Raw genomic sequence first — 26,128 nt, 5'->3', positions numbered from 1 at the left:
AAACAAGAAAATGATAATATAATAATAAAAATAACAATTTGCTTAAGTAAGATAAGAAAAGATAAAGAATTCGTGGGACATACCTTGGGTGGCTGATTATGCTCAACCGTTTGCAAGAAGGCGTCAATGGCATGAGTTAGGTGTGCACCGTGTGTGATCACTTGAGCCGCGTAAAAAGCCAACAATTGTTTGTCGTTGGGATCCATGGGCGTTGGTGTCGTGGGTGGCATTTGAATGGCCGCATTGTCCGCCTCGGACACTAGTAGATCGTAACTGCTACGGAGTTCTTGAGGTAAAGATGCTCTCAGTTCTTCTCGTTGCTTCGCCACGATCTCTCGTGAGTCGAGATTAACGTAATCGTAGTCTTCCCCAGCGCCGCTGTTGTTGCTGCTGCCCGTTGAGATGATGGATGATCGTTTGAATAACAACGTGGAATTTCCCTAAAATAAAAATGTTATTTTATTATATCACAATGGATCTAATATTATCGTAATCACGAGACTTATCTTTAAAGGCATGGATAGAACATAGAAAGGACAATAGCTAGCGTGAAGAGATAAGGAAAAATCGTGCGCGTTATCGCAACTGAAAGATGCTCACCTGAATGAAACTGGCGACCTGACGAACGTCTTCCGTGAGTGCTCGAGCGCACGCGATCAGCTGATCGAGTGGATCCGGTTGAACCGTCGGCAGAAGGGAAGGTGGTGGCCCATTCGTAGGTGTCGGCGTGTCGCCACCACCGCGACAGAGTTTACCCGCGTCCCATTCCATCGTGTCCAACTCGGTGGCGGCTTCCTGCACGAGCTTGTCGGAGTCACGAAGTGCCTTAACCAGAGGCCGTAATTTCGTTGCAAGACCCTTGTCTGGCGCTTTGGCCGCGTTACCGAGCGTACCTACGTGCGTAATGCGGACCACTTCAATCGATCGGATCTATTCATCTTGACGACGTTTAATATGATGATTCAATGGTACCGAACAATACCTTCGGCAAATTCAGCGAGATCGTGTAATGACGTTCTCAATCTCAATGCTGCGAGCCTTAAATCCATTAATGTAGCGTCCAATCGTTGAGGCGTTCTCCAACCAGGACTAACAAAACCCAATAACCTGGCTATCGCTGCTGAAGCTTCATTCTGCAACCTCTGAAGACCTTCCAACGCGGCATCCAATTCCAATGGAAGTTCCTTGTTCATCGGTACGTCGTAAATTTGCTGCGTTTGCATAGGAGGTGGCGGTGGAGTTGGCGTTTTAGGGACAGGTGTATTGTGTCGTGATGGTAACGATGATGCTGGAAGACGTGGCCGTGGCACGTCGTAATCTGGAGCGGCGAGGCTCGATCTGAGAGAATTTGTTATATAATCAAATAAATGAGATAAAGTAAAATGCATTAGAGAAAATATATGATAGGTCAATCAATTTACCTATTAGATCCACTGAGCGACCCATCGTTGGTCAGACTGGAAGCTGAACTACTTGGTGTCAATGGTTGTAACGGCCGTGGTACATCGTAACAATCTAAAGGCGTGATGCCAGAGCCACCAGAACAATTCGAGTTTGGAGTACAGGACGTCGGTGGCCTTGGTATATCGTAGCAAGATGGGGCAGGACTCGGACTACTTGCAGGGGATGGAATCACAGGAATTGCTCGTGGTGGAACGTCGTAACAGTCGGTCACATCGCCACCGTTGTCGACGGAGCTTCTGGCGCTTGTCATGTATCGTCCTGCGAACGTGTAAAATCATTCTCGATTGCGGTTACTCGAGTTAACAAGAGGAAAAAAAGCAAAACAAAAAGAAAAAAAAGAAAGAAAGAAAAAGAGAGAAAGACATCATGCCTAAGCGAGATTAGATCTTAGAAAATACGTAGTTGGTTGGCGCGAAGCAACGGTTATCGAGAGTTATCGTGATGTTCGTGACGTCGGGTAAGAGTAAATGAGGTCACTCGGACTGTTGTCGACGAGATCGAAGCGCGAAATCTTCCCTCCGGCTCCAGGAAGTTATGTTCCAACGATCGACGAGGATCGTTTAAGATGTCTCCACGAGATCTCGAGGTAATGCATCGGCTTATCGGATTCCGATCGCCTTGCTTCCTGATAGATGCTTCTCTGCCTCGTTTCTTTTTATTTCTTGAACGTACTCGAACTAAATGCGATAAATCACTGTTTCTTCTCTTATTTTTCAAATAAAATATTTGTCGTTTTTCCATCGATAAAATCGCATCCTATGATTATCCCGAAAGCTCGCAATCATTAATAAATTTTATCTTAACCACTTCGATAATCGAGTTAATGATTATTGTACCTGTATTGTGCAAATGTTCGTTGTTCGAATTGAGGGGTGAATCGTGTCTGGAGGGTGGTGCAGGACTTCCGCGACTCGCTGGTAAATCGTACAGGTACACGTCGCCGCACTTTTGTGGTGTCACGACCTGTGAAAAAAAAAAAAGATGACAAAGAGAAAGATCAAAGGACGTTCCGATTACAATGAGACTAATAATAATCGAGTGAAGGGATAAAACAACCCACACCACATTGCATTTCCCTTTGATATTTTTCATTTGAATGGATTTCGATTCGATATGTTATTTGTACCGATTAATTTGTTTTAAAGAAAATACATAAAAATATTGTCTACGGTTATGCGTTCGATTCATTATTTTTTTTTTCTCTTGTTCTTTTATTTTTATATTTTTTAATGTTTTCTCGTAAGCTCATTCCAATATCAATAAACGCGACCCAAAAGATTTTCCTTTATAAAGGAAAAATAAAAAAAAAAAAAAAAAAAAAAAAAAAAAAGAACAAAAAAAAAATAGAAAAAAGAAGAAGAAGAAGAAATGACAATATCAAGAGATAAAATTCCCGTTGAGACCTATAAAATATAATCTTGTAGAAAACGATTTTACGAGAACGACGTCAATGACGATGAAGGACTAACGATTTTATCTAAGCGAGCGCCAATCATCCACGATGTTCCTCTTTCTACTCAGGGAGAAGGTTCAAGGACTCATTTCGAGTGGTACTCTTATCGTTAAGGACTTCATTCTAATGGATTCGTTAATTGAATTCCATGCAAAAAAGAAAGGTCCTTTCCCTTTTTACAATCATTTAATACATATATACATATGTATATACGTGCGTATTAAATGTATTACATAAATATCGACGTTAACAATACACATAGATATTTTTATATGTATGTACGTATGTAAATGCATTTATTTGGTCCGGTAGACCGCAGGCTCGCGAAAAAAAAATACAATTTTGTCGACAGAACAAGCGTAAGAAGAAGAAAGGAAGAGAAAGACTGAGAGTAGCAATAGGAATGAGAGAATAGGGGTATTTTCAACGGACTGAACGAGAGAAAGGGTGGAGAAAGAAGGGAGACACGACGTGAAACAGAAAGAGAGAGTAAATCCCTCGAGAGCGCAATCTCTGCCTCATCGTCCGCTGCTTTACAATAATAGAGCCTCTTCAACCCTTGCGTTATGCTTAAGCGTGCTACACTTTTGTTCTTCCTTCTTTCTCCCTCGCTTCACAAACCACGCTAGTTACTCTACCTGTGGAAGATGCTTACAATTTTTGATATTTCTACGTATTTTTTTTTATATATATACATACACACACACACACACATATATATATATATATATATATATAAATATAATAGCCATTAAATTTCTATATAAATGTATAACCATCATAACAAAACTTCATTTAAGGCTTTTAAGATATTAAAAATAAAATGAGAATAAAAAATGAACGCTTATATGCATCTAATAATAAAGTTCTTGTAAACTGCGATGGAAAAACTTTGTATATCTTGGAAATTCAAAAGAGGGAATGAAGAAGTTGGCCATTGAAAAGCGAATATCCTGCTATCGGGGAATAGAGGATTCAGGCGAGCGTCGAGGATTCGAGCAAGAATCTAGGTCAAGCCTTATCAGTGGTAGGCGGTAGAGTCCACCCTCGGAATAACGTGCTGCCACACCCCTTTTCCTCGAATCGCGCTTGTCGATTTGGTCCTCGATAAACCACGATTGAGAGCCTGCGGTAAACGATGTTGCCTTTAGCTAAACGATTTTCCGTCGATGTTCTTTTTATAACCTTTTACATTCTATCCGTATTCTTTCGTATATCCGAAATTCCAATGAAACTATTTTACTTATTTTCTTCTGTGACATCGTACGTTCCTTTATAAGAACGAATTCATTTTAATTCCTAATAGATTAGTAAAACATTTCGCGATGTTATCTTACGTGAAAACATTGGTAACACTAACAAAGACATTAAGCTTCCTATTCTAGAAAGGATTAGGAATTCGATTGCTACATCGACCGTCGTACTTTCGTGTCTGAATGTAACGGTAATCAGATAATCTCATTTAAAGGAACACAGTTCGAGTTAGATTTCGACATTGTTCGCACGCACCCCCTACGAGGCGAATCCCCAAAGAGTCTGCGTGATCCGTTTATTCATGATCCAGGATGTAAACTCGCCCATAATCAGATCGAGTCGAGTTCTGAGTCACGATATCGGCCTGGAAGGAGAAAGCAAAGATCGAGTTTGTGATCGACGAGCTATGTGTGCGACTATGTAAGCCACATGTAGATATATATATATATATATATATATATATATATATATATGTATGTATATATGCGTACGTATATGTTTACATACGTAACGTGCATACAGGTATACGTATAGAAGGCTATAAGATATACGAGGCTTACTCGAATGCACACGAATAGTAAACTCTCGTTGGGGTAGGACCGTGTGTGTCTCTTGGGCGTTGCTGATCATTTATCAGGGTGGATCGAGCCGTGGATCGGTGACTCCCCTGTGACGCTCACAAAAGTCGACAACCTCGACATTTAAGCTATTCGCACTTCTAATGCAAGATATATTACATTACAATCCACTATTATCGTGACATAACCAATTTATAACGTGTTACGTGAAAGTTCGATGAGCGCATGCTAATTACAATCAATTCAATCATAAACTCTTTCCTTTTTATCTCGTCAAAGATAATCTCTAAGTCTTTCGTGACAACTCGAACGTCATTCGCGAGAAGGTCGAGTCTCTCTATTAAGTTGAATTTACATAGTAATACATAAATGTATGAGCGATTATGAATCCAATGGACAAGGATACGTTTTAATGGAAGAGAACTTTAAGTTACATTTTCTGTTAAGTACTTCGAGTTTATCGCTCGTTTCAATCGATTAACCATAGGACGATATTAGATCTGTATAATTTTCCTTTAAATTATTATCGTACGATAAATTAATGGTTAAGAGCTGTGTTCTTGTCCTTCAAACTCTAAGTATTTTACTCTTCCTCTCCTTCTCCTCTCTCTCTCTCTCTCTCTCTCTCTCTCTCTCTCTCTCTTTCTTAGCCTCCTATCCAATCCACCCATACCTTCATCAACGGATACAGTTATTATCTCCCATACTATGCTATCTGGTAATTAACTCGTGAACTATCCCAAAATTACAACGTTTTACCCAATGGGGCAGAAACGAAACGGCTGACCATTGAAAAAAACGAAAAATAAAAAGATATAGAAAAACGGAGAGAAAAAATAAGAGCGAAAGTACAATAGCCACTCTCTGCTTTCTGAATTAAAGTTGCACGCGATTCTACTATTCCTTGTTCGTATGAATCGAATAGTAGTAGATAGTACTATAGTAACGAGTGAGTACGTAGTACAACCAGGGAGAAGAGGTGGAGTAAAAGAAAAAAAGAGAGAGAGAGAAAGAGAGAGAAGGGGTGGTTGGTTGGTGAAGAGGTGGGGGCAGCGCGTCGGTCGATACCAGCGTCGCGACGCTAACTGTGAAAGGCGTATTACCCCACGGATGCGCGCGAGAGAGAGAGACGATGAAGGGAAAGGGAAAGGGAGAAAGAGAGGAGAAATAGAGAGAGAAAGACGGTTTCCATGGAAACGCGAAAGGAGGTACTCCACCTCCTACGCAAGCAGGACCTTCGGCCTGTCTCAGGGAACGATAAGGATTTTTCTTTTCTCGGGAGACAAACGCCAACTGAAAGGATTGTTGGCCACAATGTACCGGGACGAATCGTCGAATTTGTAGTTCTTTACACATTCGCACCTTTTACGAACATAACCATCGCTTTTATCAATCGTTATTTCGAAAAAAAAAAATATATATATATATATATATAAAATATAATAAAACTTTTCGATCCTTGGAATAGATAAATAAATAAATGAGATTGATGGTTCGATGAGATAGCTTCGAATAAATACAAAGATGAGGAAAGAAGTACTATGTTTCAACTCTGTGTTATCTTTGGCAACTTTTTGCAACGCGAAATAAACTTCTAGCCTCTCGACACCTTTGATCATTGCCGTGGAAAAAGTAATTCGATGAGAGGAATTCAAAGTTGTCCCCGTAAATAAGTAATTTAAAAAGTGGCCAGTTAGACAGTATATTAGAGAAATAAAGTTTCCAAAGAGTCGTCGATAATAATTGATGGCTCTTCCTTTTTTTTTCCTTTTATCATCCATTTAGATATTCGAGGTTCTATTCGATCCCTCACGTTCCCACCGACGTAAACGATTTATATCATCGATCCATTCGACGAACCGAAGGATTGACCAGCTATTACTACTACTACTACTACTCTTCACACGCGTAGATAATCCCACGCGAACGAGTTTCGCAGTTCATTGATACCATGCCGTTAAAGAGACTACTCGGCCCACGCCCAGAGACTCGGCTGGCCGGCGTCTCGTTCGAATCTCTCTCTCTCTCTCTCTCTCTCTCTCTCTCAACTCTCTCTCTCTTTCTCTCTTTTTCTTACTCTTTCTCTTTTTCGTTTCTCTTTTCTTTTCTTCTCGTCTCTTCTGGCCTCGACGCGACTCCTTGCTTCGTCTTGCTACGCCATGACACGTTCTTCCTTTTTCCATGCCATTTTCAGCCGGTGGAGTGGCAGTTCGCCTGCCGCCGACAGTGACGGTTTTAAGAATCCTTCGCCCCGGGCTGAGCTCGTTGAACGCGCGAGCACGCGCACGCATCCATCTACATATATATGTGTGTGTGTATGCAGTTACATAGACACCACACATTTATCTCGCGACACCGGAGGATATCGGTCACGTTGGAGAAGATTTTTGCGATTTCATGCTGTCAGCCAGTGTCGTACTTTGCGATATCTACCGTCGACGTCCCCCTGTCATGTTGGAACGCTATGCGCGTTCCTCTCGAATTAATCGCGGATATTCCCCTCGGTTAAGCCTAGACCGGATGGTGGGCATCTCTTTTCTCGTTTCCCAACCATAGAGAGATGCATCTCGATATGATATTTTTTTTTCTCTCTCTCTCTCTCTCTCTCTCTCTCTCTCTCTTTCTCCCTTCGTATATTGAAACATTATTGAACATGAACGTGAATTGTGTAAAGCATAAAATTTCATCGGAAACGTTTATCGATCCTAAAAAAAATGTAAAACGTTTAAATCGTTTACAATCGAATTTCAACTTTGATAATATTAATTATTTTCGATTTAATTAGGTAAACCGTGACGTTTTTCAAATCATAGTAATACGAGTTTTTCGTTAAACGTGACTCAAAGGCCGGAAAAACGAGAGTACCGTTAATTTATGTAACAACGCGCAGATATACCCAATATCGGGACAAGTTTGCCCTCTTTTTTGTTATTTCTTTCTCCCTTCCCTTCCCCCACCTATACCACCCCCCCTCCCAGGTTATCGACGTTTCAAGTGGTCTCGTGTCGTTTGACAACGTATCTATATATAGCACATAACATATCGCTACCGCGCGTCCAAGGTAGAAAATCAGCTTACGTTACTGCTCGCTACTGACCGAAGGAAGCGACTGCTGCGGTACGATCTGGTTATTCTATTTAACATCGTCGAAGCACGAAGCTACTTTCGCCTACGTCGAGAATGCTCCTGTTTTCCCCTCCTTCCACGTCTCCCTCTCGTATTTTCTACAGGGTGATTCGTTTACAAGCTAACGACCTTATTCTCCTCTATGATATTCCATTTTCACAAGGATGACGTCATTAAGGAATACAATTATTTCTCTTTCTTTGATTCGCAGGGATGACGTGTTACTTCCGACGAATTTCCAAGAAAATTCTAACTTTTCGTGTTGCATTCGTCTCTAATTTAATACGTCGTCGGTCAGAGTAAATGAAGATTCGCAGAAGCTAGAGACAATGACGAAGAGAAAGTAATAGGGAGGGAGAGAGAAAGAGAGAGGGAGAAAGAGAAGAGGAAAACGTGGATATGCACAAGCGATGAAACACGCCCGCCCTTCTTTGAGTTGAACCGCCCCGCACATTCCATCGAGATGACTCCGGGGACCCCACTTTGTGCGCCACGTACGACTGGAACGTGTGCGGGTGTTTCTCCGCTCTGATCCCGCTCCGACGCCGCGTTCTCGCGCGGAAAAAGAGAAAAGACCGACCATCGTACGTTTATATGTGTATATGAGAAAGAGAAAGAGAAAGAGAAAGAGAGAGAGAGGTAAATACAGAAAGACAGACACATACATACACACACATATATATATATGTATATATATATTTATATATATATGCACATATATACACATAGAGACAGAGAGAGAGAAAGAGAAAGGAGCAACGAAGAGGTGGACATTGTCTGGACCCGCGACATATAAGGGCACCGGTGATCTTTGTACATGGAACAGGACAAGGAGGACTCCTTCTAGGGTATCCTGCGGAATCGACTTCTCGTAAATCGTTTCGTGATTCTCTTTCTCTCTCTCTCTCTCTCTCTCTTTCTCTTTCTTTTTCTCTGTATGTGTATAAGAGAAAGAATCGATGAAAGGAGAAAAATTATTGAGAGACTTTGATCTGCGTCTAAAAATTCTGTTTTTGTGACGATAACGGTTCAATCGCTATGTACATGTATGTATACATATGTATATATATATATATATATATATATATATATATATATTTGTACACACGCGTATTATATGTGTGTGTGTGTGTGCACGCGTGCCTGTATCGCTAATGTAGCTCACTCATTACGTAAAGAGATACGTTACGCACGGAGACGTATGTTTCGCATTTCTCTCATTTAAACATCTGTTACCGTTTGTTTCGATTCGTTCCATGGCACCTGTGTATTCGTTCGTCGTCGTTGTCGTTGTCGTTGTCGTCGTTGTCCGTCGTCGTGATGACGTAGCGACTTTGTAAAAGACTCAGATGGAATTGGTTCGCCGTAACGTTGACCTTTCGTCGAAGAAAAGGAAGAACGTATACTCTCAACTCGTATTTTCTCTTCGTCCAGCCGTCTTATATATGTATTCCCGTCATCGACGAGAGGAGAAGAGACGAAACGCACGCGGTCGCGCAGAACCAAGCAAAAAACAGGACGGACTCGTCGTTGAAACAAGAAGAAAAGAGCTCGAGAAAATGCCGAGTGCAAGAAACCGAGAAGCTTCCTTTTACCTCCTCCTTCTCGTTCCTCCTCCCATTCGTACCAAAATACGCACCGGCTCGCGCGACTACCTAACAGGAAGAAAAAGAAGAAAGGAAAGGCGAGTTACAATCTGCACCAAGAGATTGAGAGAGAAAGAGAGAGGCAGAAACAGAGACAGAAAGAGAGAGAGAGAGAGAGAGAGAGAGGGAAGGAGAGAAGGAGAGAGGAAGAAACAGAGACAGAGGTTTCTCGAAGAGATCGTTTCTTCCTTCGCATGGCGAATTACGGTCGTTGCGTAATTCGAGCCGTTGTCGATTTATTTCAACCTGCGTCCAAGAGTTCGACGTGTTGCAAGGACGAACTAAATTTCGTTTCTTTCGTCGTTGTAAAACGATAAACTCAACTCACGAGACGTTCTTTTAATGAAATCGACTTGTCTTCCTTAATCTCGAACCGATCGTTCTTAATTGACTTTCTCCGCTTTCAAAGGTCCCTTCGAAATTCGTTCGATAAATTACGAATTTATAAAAGAGGAGATTTTTTTGCGATATACGTAACTAAATAAGCGTATAAGGGGGAAAATCTTAAAATAATGTACTTAACGAAACTTCCGTGGGATGGAAGTTTGATCGACAACAAGAAATTTAAAGAACATCTTTTAACTTTGGTTAATTTTATCGCGAACGGATATCAATATATAGGCTATGATGTTCAATTTACCACTCGACTTCCGATAATCTTTAATCACCATGGATGGCAATTAACGTACGCTTTTCGAGTTTACCAAGCTAATTATTTCGAGTGTAATTTACTCTATGAAGAGAGAAACGGGGGTGGAACGATAATCGATCGGTCGGTAGAGTTCGCTTTCGTTAGAAACTGATGTCCATGGCAGATGTCGAACGATGCCAAAGGCAGACGGTATATGTACTGCGTGCGAGAAAGAGAAAGAGAGAGAGAAAAAGAGAAAGATAGAGAGAGCGAGAGAGAGAGAGAGCGAGAAAGAGAGAGAGAGAGACGGATCGACGAATTGCTAGTCAGCTGATTTTGACAGCTCCCTTTTCGTCTATATGCTTAGGTACGCTGAAGGGAGAATAGAAAATCGAAAGGGACTTTCTACGCGACAAGAACAATAGACGTAACCCATGGGCGCCATTGTCAAATTGAGCCTCTTCAAATAGAAAATGAATTAATTCGAGAAGCCCAGCTGTCGCCGTTGGCACAGTGCGTGTTTTCCTTTCGTTGTGGTTTCATTTAAACGCACGATTTTGTGCGATGATACTCCGTTTCATGAGAGCGTTTCTTTTATCATGTCGCATTTCAAAGAATAAAATTTCATAGTGATATCAAAGTATACGTGGAATGGTATCATAATTAAATTTATGACATCGGCGATGATCTCTCTTTAAAATTCACGACGCTCTTTCAAAAGTGCTTACTTTTAATCGGAACGTGACTCCACATCCTGCTGCGAGGATTCTCCCTTGAGATTTGATTAACGATCGTAAGAAAGATCGTAAGAATTATTATCACAATATATATATATAAAAGAAAAAAAAAACTTACCCTATTTGGTTGTACGTGCCAACTGCGGCGTTTTCCGTGCCTCTGTAGACCATCTTCCGAAATATTCAAATCAGCTCTGCTACCGATCAAACAACCTCCAGTATCATATTGTCCAGCCAAAATTCTTAATCGATTTCCTGGACAGATTCCCTACAGCAAAAAATATAATAATGCATTATCAAGATAAATTCAATTTCTTTCAAATCACTTTTGATATTTTTATAGTTATTTTATTAGTCGAATATGTAGATTAGAGATAAAACGATTTTAGTGCAAAAGGTAATCTCGGTTCAAGACACTTTGGTATGTATTTCGACAAGTCACGAGCTCGAACCACTTCAAAGCGCATTGGAATATTCCTGAAACGCTCTTGATCCGTCGAAAGCCCTCCTTCGGCTTCTAATAGCTGGCGAGGAACTTCGAGAAACGAAACGCACCCCAATTAGACGTTCGTGTATTCACGAAACTCTCCTAATTCTACGAAATCGAACCGAAAATAAACGGAGGACCCTTCTTGCCGTTGCAGTGTCGCCTTTCCAAGTCGATTCTTGTCGTTATTCCAAAGGGACACAACGACCATGTATGTATGTATATATTGGCTTGTATCGACGTTCCAAAGGACACAAAGGGATCTATATAACTAGGACTTACGGTAGTCCTTTCTATCGTAATTTATAAGCCCCCCTTGATACACGCAGCTATGGAATTAGAATTGAAAATAAAGTCATTTTACTCTTCTACCTATTTTTACTATTTAAACTTGTAATAAGAAAGGAATAAAAAAGAAAAGAAAAAAAAAAAGAAAAAGAAGAAGTATAACAACTTGAACAAACTATAAATTTGGTACGCCGCTTTGTTTCTCAAACCGAGATAACATGAAGACTCGTTCAACTCACTTATTTGCTGTAGTGCCTGACGGACGTGTACAAAAGAAAGAACATGCTTGGTTTCAAAGACTTCTCATAGACAAGAAACGAGTATTAAAGCGATGAATATTAAACGATAGCAAAAATATTGAATTACAGTGGGTAAAAATAGAAATTCTGAGACACCTTGTGTGTATATCTGATGCATCTGGCGTCTTTACGGAACGCACGGAACGAATCGATTCGATGCTAACGACGCGTATTTTTCAGACTTGTAATAACGAAAATTGGAAGTACTGCTATTGACAGGAATTGGAGCTTGAAAAGTAATTATATTTAACGAAACCCTTACATGAACAACACGTTGAACGCTGAAAATAGAGAGAAATAAATGGAATTGATAATTATATATTTCCTGATAATTTTGCTGTTGAAAATCATTTGAATGGTCATTAATCTGATACGACAATTTAATGGAATCAATCGGATCCTTTTTCAATGATATTTCGATGTCGAAGGAAATTCATTAAAATTGTTGGTATTATAGTATTTCTAAATTAGCTACTACCATCGGCCTCGCATAACTCGTTTACCACAATCTCCAAGATGAAATCGCGATAGAAGAGATATGGGGAGTATGATGGTAGCAAGATCATCGAAAATAGCGAGATAGCTCGAGGGGCTAAGAAGAAAGGAGGAGGAGGAGAAGGAGGCAAAAACTGCGAGAGGAGGGTAGATCTATTAAAATTTTCCAGAGTAACAGCTGCTCCCAGGCGTAACAAGAAGGCAAAGCAATTTTCTCATATAAGCTTGATGCGTCTCTCTTTTCTTCGCCACCCTAACCAGGACCCTTCCTTACTTATCGACACTTCCAATTACGAAGGAATCGAAACTACATACAACTACGTTGTATGTACGTACATATGTACATGGTCGCAGGTTATAGATGGAGAACATTTTGACAGATGCCAGCTCGTTTCAGGAAACTCCGTGCCATGGATGATAAGCTCTTGTAACGAGGTTACCCTAGGTCGTGCTACACCGTAGAAATGTCACGAACAGATGCCGAACGTAAGAGAAGATGAGTACAATGGCCTATATCTATATATATATATATATATATATATATATATGTACAGAGGGCTACATACGATATACTCCTTCTATCGACTTTAGATCTTGAACAAAGATATGCCATCGTCGGTATACCTTAGCCGTGTGTCTCAATCTCGCATGAAGAAATTTCAAGTAATGTCTCTATAGAAACATATGAAATATCTATGACGGATACTTACAATTAGACGTACATATGTATATAAGTATGAACGCAAGACGTCCATTAAACTCCAATAGAACGTACTGTGTCGGCTAATGCGAAAAACGCGGAAGCTTCGACGTTACGTAAACGCGCTTGACGCGTTGAAAGATGTCAGAACTACAAAGCGGTAACGATCGTTCCAACGACACACCGTAGAATATAACGGCGTGAAAGATTGCAGTAATTTAAGGACTCTCGTTGAAAAGCCATACTGCTAATTGTACAATGACTGGACCGATGATTTATGACGGAACATATCAATGGTGATGATTAGAACGTGAAAAAGAAAGAGAGAGAGAGAGAGAGAGAAAGTGAACAGGGTATATGGAAGACAGAGAGAGATCATTCTTCCTTTGAAGAATACTCTTTTTCCTTCTTTAAACCTAACATCCATCAAAAGAATACAAACTAATAAAGCATAAAGATACGAGAAAATTAGAAGGTAAAGAGAAGAGTTATATTCGTTACCTGTCTACCTCGCAGGACGCACAACCACCAGCCTTCAAGACCCGCCGTATTCTGTTCCAGTACGGTCAGAACATCACCTTTTCGAAAAGCCAACTCGTCTGGCGCTTCGGCTATGTTGTCGTACAACGCTCGCGCTTTCACGCATTTTTGCTGCAACAGAAAAAAAAAAAACAATGCTAATTAGTTTCGCTACTCGTTTAGACCTTTCGTACCTAATGAAATGATAAATGATAAATGATGTTTTCTCTTTTATCTTAAAATAAAAAAGTTAAAGTTTATTTATTTCATTTTATATAAAAATAAAAAATATTTCGCATAAAATATAAAAATATTTCATATTTTACATAAAAATAAATAATATAAGTTTGTTTTTGTAATTCTTTGTAAATCTTTCTGCGAATCTTTATAATTATCTTTATCGATAAAACTTCCAAACTATCGTTACCCATTATAATGATGCATATATATATAGATGCCTATACCAAAAAGATTTTTCAAAAGTTTACGATGATCGAGCATTCACGCCAATTGGATACGGCGACTCGCCCTTTGGCCAATTTAAATCCATAAAATCTTAACTTACCCCACCTCTCAAAGCCCTCTTCGAGTCCTCAAGAGAGAACTCCTTCTGCTTTCTATTTCGAGATATGCTCGTTTGCTCGTTCGCACCGAACTCGCGTCTCTCGCGTAACGATCACTTAAGAATCGCGCCCGAAGAAGTGCTACGAAAGATGGACGATGCAGTTTACGAGGAAGCCGGCTCGCACGCTTTAACTCTCAAGTGAGTTCAATTGAAGTGCCTCGACACGCGGCAGCGGTGGCGGCGGCGGCAACGATGACAACAACGACGACGACGACGACGACGACGACGATTTCACCCTTTACTTCTCCTCTTCTCTGTGCTTGTTGGAACACTGATGTCATTCATGACTTTGACGAATTCCGGTAAGAAAATACGGCGCCATCACCCTTTCCTCTTTATTCCATCGTACGCTTTGTTAGTTTCTCTGTTTCCGTTAAATTAATTCCATTGCTTCCCGTCAAATACAATTATTCTCTTCAATAATTAACGACACGATTACTTTTCGTGCTATTCGAAAATTTCTTTGAACTGTACGAACAGTAATACTCGATATTTCAACGAATTAATTGAAAATATATTTAATGTACCTTCGATACGATATAACATCGATTATTATCCAAACCATACGGTACAAATATAAAAGAATCAATTTCTAATAATTAAATAATTTCTTTTTTTACGATTGAGATTTCTCGTAGTTTGAAATTCTGAATAAGAAACTTTCGTTTGATATTACGATAAAGAGAAATTACACGAGGATCGATCGATAATCGGATACTTTCGCGAAGAAAGACTCGGATAGATATTCGCAACTTCCAACTAACGGACCATTTCAATTTATAATCGTCGCTTCATCCACAAACGGGAAATGAAACTACGCGTGTTATGCGGGTCACGCGTTTCAAATTTATCGTACACGTTCTCCAATTACGAGTTCCGCGCGCCTTCGCATCGTTGCATCCCATCCTCGATGCCAGAGAGAACGAACTGTGGAATATGATAACTGCAACGTACAACTACGATCATTTCGGATTATTTCGAGGAGTGGACGTACCTATCTATCGAGGAAATAACAAAAGCGTATAGAGAACGATATAATACCTGTTGTATTGAAAAGGTCGTAGGTACATACATGTATGTACCACTAACGTGACAGGTTTGACGTTCATACCAGATGCATATCCTTTTACGGTGAAGAACCACATTCTTCGTCGTCTTTACACGTCGAGTTCATATCCGATTCGAACGGGTTCGAATCGATTCTGTCGAAGCTTTTAACTCACATCGAGAGTGTAGAGTAGGGGAGTGGATTCGGAGTAACTCTTATCTCATACGATTTAAATTGAAATGAACAAAAACAAGAAAGATTATCTTTTTTGATGATAAAGATTATGGATTAAATGGTCCACGATAAATAATATCTACGTTAGGTATAACGAATCGATTCTGAGATAATCGATAGCGGAGAAAATATGAAATGCACTATAAATACGGAATATAATTTGATTACAAAATCGATGATGCTTAATGGGAATATCGGGGAGGGTATTCCCTTGTTTTGGTTAACAACGGTACGCTTGTAAATCGTTTGGAACTATACCCGTTCACCCCTTTGCCGTTTTCTCATTCATATATTTCATATCTGTATATATATATAGATGCGTATGTATATCTATGTACGCAGTTATGTACATATATGCAGATGTGGTACGATCACGAGGAGATAGAAGGGAAGACTCGTGATTCCGTTTCTGCCGATGTTGCGACTCTTGCATCAAACGACGACATCAGCGTTGCTGATGCATTGTCGCATGAAAATATTTGCACAGGTGCATCATCCACGTTGGTACAAGTACGCGAGTATTTACGGGGCATACGTGTTCACCCACATATTCTCTTGACAATGGACGCATTATACGAACGTTGCTACGTTGATACCACAACTCGTGAGAGATGACACCAGAGAGAACAAATTTTCTACAAAGTTTAATGGAGATTTATTGCGAATGATAAAAACGACGAAATTTCTTTTTTTCTTCTTCTTCTTTTTCTTTTTTATTTATTTATTTTTTTTCTTTTTTTTTTTCTACTTATCCTCAACCACAATTACAATCTCTCTGATCGAATTACGATCTTATTATTAAAATTATTAAATTACATATTAATTAATGATGTTCAATGGCAACAACGATCGATCGAAATATCGAACTCATAGAAAATTCTAATCCCGATGGAATTTAATACCCACGTTAGACCGCCTACCGAATTCCATTACGATGAGGAGAAAATATATCGATCTACATTCCTGCTACGCTTCAAACGAACACTTATATCATTGTGCTTGGATACGTACACGGGATCGATGTAATATCCTCGAAGCGAAAGGTGTCCTGACCAAAGTGGAAAGATACCTGTATGGAACACGTATCTTAAATCATTGCGTGGGTCGTTCCTAAGCTAATATTTTGACAAGGGACCACCGTCCTCTTTTCTATGACGTTACTACGTATAAAGATGTAGATATACACATCCTCCTCTTGCTTCTACCTTCTACTTTATGATATTAACTTCATATCTTATAGGCACACGAGAGCGCGCGCGCGCGCCATGTCGATAAACCCTCGGCCGAATGAAGAATAATGTTATAATAATAGTTCCGAAAGGCGAAGCCAAAGTAAACTCGTTGCTAATCGAGCATTGGATAACAAATAACACATTTATAGTTATTTTTATATCGAGATCGAACTGAAAACAATGTTATACCTTTGGGTGTTCCTTTTTAATCGGATAGAGCATGATCTATATTAAATTATTAATGTTATCCTAAAAAAAAAAAAAAAAAGAAAAAAAAAGGAAGAAGTAAAAAAAGAATTCTTACTTATATATGTATTTGAGATAAAAATTCATTTTTTATTTTTTATATCTCGAATAAAAATAAGGGTTAAAGTGTTATTTAAATAAGATAAATTAAAATGGGACATCCTGTATATGTAAATGAAATCATTGTACGTTACAAAGGAAAGAAAGATTCGAACGATAAGCACGGATTACGCATCGTTTGTACTACCGAAGTAATATTTTTCTACGTTGCTCGAGACCACCCTTTGCCATCTTGCTTTATTACGTATGCAAACTATCTCTCCTCCTTCTTTTAGAAACTCCCAGACTACGGGGTGTAAACTTCGTGAGTCAGTTTTCGAAGCGTCGCGTTTGACGAAGGGTGCACACGTGGCAGTCTTTTGGCTTCGGTTCGAGTACAATGATCGTACATTAGTGCCAGTCGGCAGCAAAACTCGTTCGGGCTTTAAACTCAATATCGAAAGCCGTTCCGCATTCATGCCGCTTCGCTTATGGCACGTTTAGCTTCGTTAAATCTACAAAACAAAAACAAAAATTCTATTATGACACTACGGGACCAATTTCAATAAAGATTTACGATTGATCTTTGAATTTATTATTTCTTATCATCCATGTATAATATTATATAAGCGTTAACAATAAGTAGAACAATCGAATATGGATTTTCGTAATTTATCAATAATATCTATAATAATTATGTATAACTCATTTGTTATTTAAATTTTAATTAGAAATTCCTATAATGTCTTTTTTTTTTTAAAGGATATTTCCTTTTAAATCAAATTGAAAGTCGAGGAAAGTTATAAAAGCTTAACGAGAAGCAGCTTGCGAGGGTTTACGTTTTAAATAATTTAGCTTTGAAAGGAGGACGGTTTACCGCGATAGTAACGTATCGCGTGGGAGTACAAACATGTAATGCCAAAAGTTCAGCTCCCGGTATTAAAGTTGGAACTACGCCAATCCGACATTGTACGGCCGAGAGAAAAGAGAAGAAAACTCATGGTCGTTCTCGAAGCAAAGTGGGCTTAGGAAGATTCGAAAGTCGCATTCTACGAAACACCGCATTCTACATGCGGGGATACGAGTATGCTCATATCGATACAAGTTCGACGAAGCGTGTTACGCGAAGGGTTAGAATCGCTTTGCAACACGCGCCCTTTCGTTGAGCAAAGTACCGTTGCGAAGGACCCTTCAGCACCATCGTCGTCTTCTTCGTCCTCCATTTCGTCGTCTCCATTTCCTTTCTCATGATCGTCCTAAGCTTGGTATTTCTATATATTTCTTTTTAATATAACTCTAATTACAAACTCGTTCGATAAGAATTTACGAGGAAGAACGAGACACTGATTAGAAATCATTCAGATTAAAGTATCTCTCAAAGATACAATAAGAAAAATTCTTTTCTTTTCGTATCGACCGATTAACTTAATAAATCATTCATTCCAATTATTTATTTGTTTATTTAATTTTTCTGTCTTCTTCTTCTTCTTTTTTATTCTTCTTTTTTCTTTTCTTTTCATAATTCACGTACTTTTGCAATGGAGTGTACTACCACCGTCCACAAGTCGGTAATCCAATTACAAGGAGGCTTATATGCTAACATGTACTCTCATGACCATAGAGAACGATGTTATTCGTCCGTAATGTTAGGGGTTAACACGTTGTCGAAGCGAGTAACAGGATTTAACTAATCGCGCGTGAATGAAGCTCAAGGGCGCGAAGACTTGTCCTTATTTCGATTTTTCTAACTTACACTCGAGTACACCGTTCTTCCTTTGTCTACTACTACTACGTACAGAAGAGGAAGTAAGTAAGTAAATAAATAAATAAGTCCATGTTTCGAAAATTACCATTGAGTCAGATCATTATGCGTGAAAATGGTGTAATGGTACATAGGATATACGTTCGAATGTAACGTGATAACGAAAATGTTCGGCCTCGATAAGAATATTTCGTTTCGATGTTTTAAAATAGAACGAAACAAACTCTTCTAGATATCACTAATATGCCCCTACGTAAGCGTTTATCTCTATCGCTAAAATTTTATTGCGAGTAAGTAAGATACACTGTATATACGGACCGATAAAAACCGCATTCTCAAACGATCGCTGCAATTCTGTTAGTAATAAACGTGAATGTTGAAAGTCTGTACGAATAGAAACAGACTGGCTATTAAAGATTGAGTTGGGAAACTTTTTCCGGAATAAGGAATAAGTATAATTTTGCGTATAATGAGTGTGATTAATGAAGTATTTTCTTATCGATCGAAAGCAATATTTTTTTAATGTTCCATTCGATCGTCACGGGTTGTCTCGATTAAATGAAACCATTTCGGGGGTTTTTCCTTACCACCCCCCACCATCCACCCCGGTAATATTACAACACTATAGGGGTCTTTAATAACGCGCACCCTTCCGTAACGAGCGCATTTCTTTTCGAAGGAAAGGTGGAACGAGATAATGGAGGTATCCAATCGAGGAGGGAAATGCGCGCTCGTGCTGTGCGTGCAACGTACGCGACGATTATGCGGCACGAGATACAAAGCCCGCCCACGCATCGTCCCGATGTCAATGAACGAGCTTGTGTGCGCTCACGTACGTGTTCGTGAAAACGACCGAACGACTTACGCTTCGTGCGTGGGCATCATTCAGAAACTTGCGAGTATTACGTGCCAAGATTTCTCAAAAGTTCGAGCCAAATTGCTCGCTCGACGAGATTGCATATAGAGCACATAATTTCGCGGCCGCTATAATTGGTATTGCTTATAGGTATTACGAAAAAAATATTAACTTTATCATTGACTGTATCGTACCGTCTTTTTTCCTTTTTCCTATCCGTTTTTTTTTTTTACGATATACTCTCTCATAAATAGAATGGCTCTCGTTAAGACGATGTGTGATATATATATCATAACGATCACGTTCCCGATATAGCTAGCGAATCGTGACACACTTCCCTTTACTAGAATATTAAATTAGTCGAGTCTCTCATTCGTTCTTAGTAATATCTCTTTTATAGATTCTGTTTCTTTCAGGCACCGAAGTACAAGGACGGTTCGTAAAAATGACTTACCAAGGAGAGCAGCTTCGTACGTTCGCTGACCGATAGTGCTCCGTTCTCGCGAGAATTTTAATCGCTGACTTCTCGTATGTATATACGTACGAGAAATAGAGAGAGAAAGAGAGAGAGAGAGAGAGAGAGAGAGAGAGAGAAAGAGAAAGATAGAGGGAGTCGAGAGAGCCCGATAAGATCGTCAATTCGAGTTTCCGTCGACAGGAATTGAATTATGCAAATTTCCGTGGCCTCGGTCCATTTCGATCCATCGAAACTCTCAGGAAGATATCAGACAGCCCTTTGCTACCATATAATCTCAAGTTTCACTCCCTGTTCCAACTAGAAACTCCCAATGTGTGTCCGAGAATCCATTTAAATTATATTCCGCGATCCTTCGTTATCGCAGCAATTACATTAAGACCAGATTTTGATGAATTATAAGTGTTTACTTATCCACAACTATCTATAACAAAAAAAAAAAAAAGAAAGAGAAAAAAGAAAACATATCGTTATCCATGTTACATTTGATAAATCGCAAACACCTGCTACTTCTTCTACAATAAAATGCCTGGCGGCATCTAACGAGAAGATCACGAGCCACAGGAACGAGCAAATCGGTCACGCGATGATTTGATGAATACAATGAAATCAACGGGGCCCAATAGAGAGAAGGAACAAATTGCTTGATTGGTCGATAGCTTGGCAAATATCAATTCTGACGACTGGGCTCGTTTTAAATCGCTCGTTTAAAGATCGCATGTAAATATATAATTTGCATGTGACACACATATATCTATCATAGTTGTTTTCTTTCCTCGTGAACCCAAGTTGGTCCTGGCACCGTCAGCATCTTCACACTTTGTTATATCGTTCCTCTCGCGAGATAAGATGCATACTCTGTATATTTACGCAGAAATCTGAGGCTTATATCTCACTTCATACTTGGAATCCACATCGAGTCGCAGCAGGCTGCTTGCTCGGCAACATCTCAGATTACTACCTAACACTGTACATTCCTAAAAAATATACCGTGATATATGTATAACAAAGAAAAAAAAAAAGAAAAAAAAATCACTAGTTATTTTTTTTCTTCTTCTTTTCCTTTAGTTCTTTTAATCCCTTTTACTCATCGATCATCTCGAATTTATCCACTTGAATTTCCGAAGGTGAAATTATTCACTATCGCAAACTAAGTCGGTGAAAGTCGACCACGAGACAGTGTAGATCTAGTGTATACGCTTAAATCAGAGCATTACGTTTCTAACTGCGGTTTATAGACTTCAGGAAGCATCTGTAGTTTGCTTATCTCGTCTCTTCATAGATTTCTCAATGGCAAATAACTCGAACTGATTGAAAGCTTCGACGTTTATCGACATAAATTTTTGAAAGCATCTATTCGATAATAAATCTCGCTGAAGTATAACGATAAAGCACTCCTACTTTTCATAGAACCTCTCTGAAAAGAACTTTTCTCTATCTCTTTCTCTATATCCCTTTATTCATCGTAAAAATCTTTATCGGTCGATCGCATAACTTTCCAAAACATTTATCATCGTTTTTATTATAGAAATACGAGTGGAACTGACTGTCAACTTCATAGTTGCTTTAGCAAAAGGCAAGAGCATCTCTCGTTTTTACCTTGGAAATATCCTGAGAACTTATCGCGAGTCAACGCATGGCGCTGTAAACGTCGCGTCATAAATTAACAGTACCGCCACGTAGTAACGTCGGACGTGATTAGAGAGCTTGCATTCACTAATTTGTTTGGCGACCAATGATACCCCATAAAGATGCATAGGTGTGGCTCGAATGTGCATCCTGTCGGTGTTTAGGGAGAATCCTTTGGCCTGTTGCCGTCGTTGCTGCTGTTCTTGCTGTTGCTTCTGTTTCTGGTTGCTTCTTCCGAAGAGAAAGGGGTCGGTGAAAACGTGAAGGCTTTCAGGACGAATGGATAATCAGGGGTCCTTTCGTTTCACCCACCCCCTTGTCCCCTATCCACAGCCAGTGTAATAAAAGGCCGAGGTCCTCTCCGTGCTTCAAGTGTCCCTTTTCGTGCTCACTTTTTAAACGAGGGTGCGGAGAAACCAAGAGAACGTACTACTCTTCTTCCCACCCTTTTTCCCTCCCACTCTCCTATCCACCCTTGTAGCTGCACCTACCTCTCCCAGTTCATTCGAATGAAATATTTAAGAGCCGCGATATCCTCCCGAATATACATATATAGCTAACGGTGTACATTCACACATTTCTATTTGTATTTGTATGCGTATCTCATTTTATTCCTTTCGTTCTCTTTCTCTTTCTCTCTCTTGTCTCCTCCCATCTATCTTTCATCGTCCTTCTCTTCGTTTTCTCGCCCAATCGTTTAAGCGGATGCTCGACGTCCTTTACAGTAATGAATATACGGAGAATTGATCTTCGAAGACTTTGTCACGTTCTTCCTTTTAACGTGAAAGAATCGATGATAATTTTTCTCATAAAAATAAAATATATTAATTCTAAATTTTTCAGTTAAGTATATATATATATATATATATATATATATATATATATATTGTGATAATATATATTGTGTATAATATATATAGTGATTTGTCATTTCGAAAAAGTCAAATTAAAATTGATGTACTGAAACAATATGTAGTTATATTGAAGCGATAAAAAGTAGCAGCAATATAGTCAGAGAATATGAATTAACAAGGGTCAACGGCAACTAGTTGCGTGAGACACATAGGTGGTTCAAAGATGTCTACGAGGAGAGAAATAGTTTACTTACTCGTATTAAGCTCTCTCTCTCTTTATCCCTCTCTCTCTCTCCCTCTCTCTCCCTCTCTCTCTCTCAAGCGCCTAACGCGCGCACTGAAATTGCCGATCATTAAGAGCATCCGGTCGCTGAAACGTCGGCTCCAGTTTACGAGACCAGTTTCTGTGCTCGATTCAATTTGCAAGGTCTGCATCGAGAAACGTTGTCGTTGTCGTCGTCGTCGTCGTCGTCGTCGTCGTCGTCGTCGTCGTCGTCGTCGTCGTCGTCGTCGTTGTCGTCGTTGTCGTCGTCATCCTACACCGTTGGCCGTTTTCCCGAAGCTTCCCACCCGTTCTCATGAAACGAGCATAAACGAACACGTTGGTGTTATCGACCACGTCGCTTCGACGCGTTTGCAATAAAGAAAAGAGGAAAAATCGGGCAGGCAGCTATAAGGAAAGCTTTTTACGAGCGATACTACTTTAAAACCAGCTCTCAATAAGCAAGCTTCTTTTGCATGGGGGAACATCTATTTGTAACATTATTTTCGAATGAGTTAAAAATTTTTCCTTTACGTTAGGGACTCTCGCAATTAAATGTCCGAGCCCAAGAGATATAAATTTAGATGTGTTAATCAAAGTTAACTTCTATATTAATATTTGTGAACGAGATGTCAAAGAATGAAACTGAAGGTTTTGTCGGAATAACCATGAACTAGATTAAACAAAATTAATTCCTAATTCTCCATGTTAATTAAGCCATTCGACGGTACGAAATTCAAGATGGGAGAAGGAAATTGTGGACCATTTGAATTTTCATCATTGAAATTGAAAAGGTAAATCTAACTTTCTCAGTTATCTCGCTTTAACGAGTAGATTACTGTTTTGACAGTGACCAAGCTTTTTCTACCAAACTGAAGTTACATTTTCGTCCTACCTCACGATAAATACGATGGACTTTTGTCTAAAATAAGTAGCACGTGTTTTCTACGCAAGTATCGGTTAGTTATTCAAAGTAATAGTCTGCGAGGAATATTGATGAGACGAAATTACAGAGAAGGCATTGGGCACGTTTAGCGTACCAACGGATATACGTGTTCACCCTGAATGAAGGAAATTCAACAAAAGTGTAGAGTTTTTACTTGGTGTCACGTGCAAACCAAATGTTACGTCCCAAGAGTGACGCTCAACCTACATCCTTCATAGCAAATTCTCATTCATCTCCTCGGACTTGAATATATATATCTACACGTCCACACGTTTTGATACGATAACTCTCAATTACTATGATTATTTTATTATCTTCTCTCACTCTCTCGCGGAAAAAGAAAAAATAAATTGATACGTAAGAAAAAGAAAAACAAAAAAAAAAATAAGTAAATAAACAAACAAGAAGAAAGAAAGAAAAGAAAGAAGATGACATTTAGAAAGATCGGATCTGCAACGTTACGTGTAATTTGTAATTTTTTTTTGGTTTTTTTTTTTTTTTTCCTTTTTACTAAGAAGTCAGCGATCCACTGAAAAACTAAGAAATCGCCTTAGGATTTCTTAAGACCCATTTGTGGACCACCTACGATCGTCTCGTATTACGTACATTGTCCTGAAAGCAACGTAGCTATTTTCTTCGGTGGACCGTCATGGATTCTGCATGGCATGAGAAGAATCGTTGACTTCGACAGAAAGAAAAGAAAAGAAAGATGGTAGAGAGGAGTGAGAAGAAAGAAGGTAAAACATATGAAGGGACCAAGGTCAAGAGACCTTTAGTAAATTTCTTAAAGGATTTTGTTCTGTCTCTCTTACTTTGTTCGAATTATTTAAAAATATAAATATATATATATATGAAATAAAATTAATACGTTAAGAAGGGATAACTAAAGCACGATCACCTTTCAACGAGACACCATAGTCATTATAAATAGTGCATTCGGAAATGAGAGGAGTCAATGCATATTCCATACGTTAACGTTTGCTTTTATTCGTTCTGCTTCTCACAAACAGGGTCGGCTGGTTGGGCACTCGTATTAACGGGACCAAACATTCGTCTGGATAAACATTATGCGACTCATTAAAATGTATATGAATCCTGCACGAATGGCATAATGCGCGGGTAGGCCCTACTCACAATACATGCTAATAATATATATATATGGATATATATATATGGATATATATATATATATATATATATATATATATATATGTTATTAGCATGTCTCTCTTTCTCTCTATATATATATATATATATATATATATATATATATATATATATATATATATATGGAGTAGTCATTTCGATGATGAAAATTATACTTTATTATCGTTACCATCCGACGCGTTCAGACGAACTTAACTATTATACTTCATTTCGAAAATGGTCTTTAACATTTTAAAGAATGAAAATAACATAATGTTAATGTTTCAGCTCGGCAATTTAACGTTTATTTCATTCTTAATTCCTATGCATGTTCATGCTGTGACGTAGTATCGTTTTACTATATCGAACGAAGAAAAAGACGAGACATGAAATCGTATAAGAAATGGCGCCGAGTACGAAGGTATGCAAGAAGATAAAAACCCGATGGATGGATCTCATATTGACACTTCATGGCGTAGCAACTCCATATTGTAACGAGTAACCTAAGAACCCTTATCACGATTCTTATGAATGCAATCGCTATACTTCTACAACTGACAGCTGACAGGCAGAAGTAGAGCCGATCTTTCTTGCAACTGGATGATCAAACATGTACGTTGCATATATGCTCGTACCAAGAGAATAAAACATTCAGAGAGCATATATTTTTTCGATAGAAGAGATATCATATATATATACATATATATATATATATATATATATATATATATATATGATATCTTACTTCTAAATTGATAAGAATCAGTTCATGTTAAGAATTAAATATTTCGTTGACGATGGACGAAGTTAACTCGACAGACTACCAAGAATTTACCGGATAGTCGCTCGTATAACGTTATGTAGATCTATTAAATTTACATATTATGTTAATGTAGTAGTACATTAGATGTGTGGATTTCCATAAATGTAAATCTATTACGTTTATGGTGAATATTCTGTATATTATCTACACAGTTTTAAAGGAACGATATTGTCCATGTTATACGTAGTAAAATAAAAACAAAGAAGTGAAGTAAAGCTTCTAGTTCTCGGAGCATCTCGAATCTCCGAAACACAGAGCGAGCCGGTTTCACTTG

At 38.9% G+C, this 26,128-nt stretch overlaps 1 protein-coding gene and 2 long non-coding RNA genes across 3 annotated transcripts in view; 2 read left to right on the top strand and 1 right to left on the bottom strand.

Annotated features, from left to right (window-relative positions):
- LOC124947184 (breast cancer anti-estrogen resistance protein 1) overlaps window positions 1-26,128 on the bottom strand; it is a 45,852-nt gene that overhangs the window by 1,299 nt on the left and 18,425 nt on the right. Inside the window, exons 2-8 of the mRNA XM_047488989.1 lie at window positions 13,660-13,809; window positions 11,008-11,157; window positions 2,301-2,427; window positions 1,422-1,722; window positions 983-1,338; window positions 601-893; window positions 84-440 (exon numbers count right to left, since the gene is read on the bottom strand). Of these exons, the coding sequence (XP_047344945.1) occupies window positions 84-440; window positions 601-893; window positions 983-1,338; window positions 1,422-1,722; window positions 2,301-2,427; window positions 11,008-11,157; window positions 13,660-13,809 (1,734 nt within the window). The remainder of the gene's footprint in view (window positions 1-83; window positions 441-600; window positions 894-982; window positions 1,339-1,421; window positions 1,723-2,300; window positions 2,428-11,007; window positions 11,158-13,659; window positions 13,810-26,128) is intronic.
- Window positions 14,094-26,128, top strand: part of LOC124947188 — a 37,063-nt gene continuing 25,028 nt past the window's right edge. Inside the window, exon 1 of the long non-coding RNA XR_007100336.1 lies at window positions 14,094-14,604. This is a non-coding gene — a long non-coding RNA (uncharacterized LOC124947188). The remainder of the gene's footprint in view (window positions 14,605-26,128) is intronic.
- Window positions 18,805-20,512, top strand: LOC124947189. Its single transcript, XR_007100337.1, has 3 exons — window positions 18,805-18,911; window positions 19,543-19,869; window positions 20,136-20,512. It is a non-coding gene; the product is annotated as an uncharacterized LOC124947189 (long non-coding RNA).

The sequence above is a fragment of the Vespa velutina genome, chromosome 2 (genome assembly GCF_912470025.1).
Source record: "Vespa velutina chromosome 2, iVesVel2.1, whole genome shotgun sequence".
Lineage (NCBI taxonomy): Eukaryota > Metazoa > Arthropoda > Insecta > Hymenoptera > Vespidae > Vespa > Vespa velutina.
Note: the sequence above shows the minus strand (reverse complement) of the source record. Positions and strands in the feature narration are given on the sequence as shown.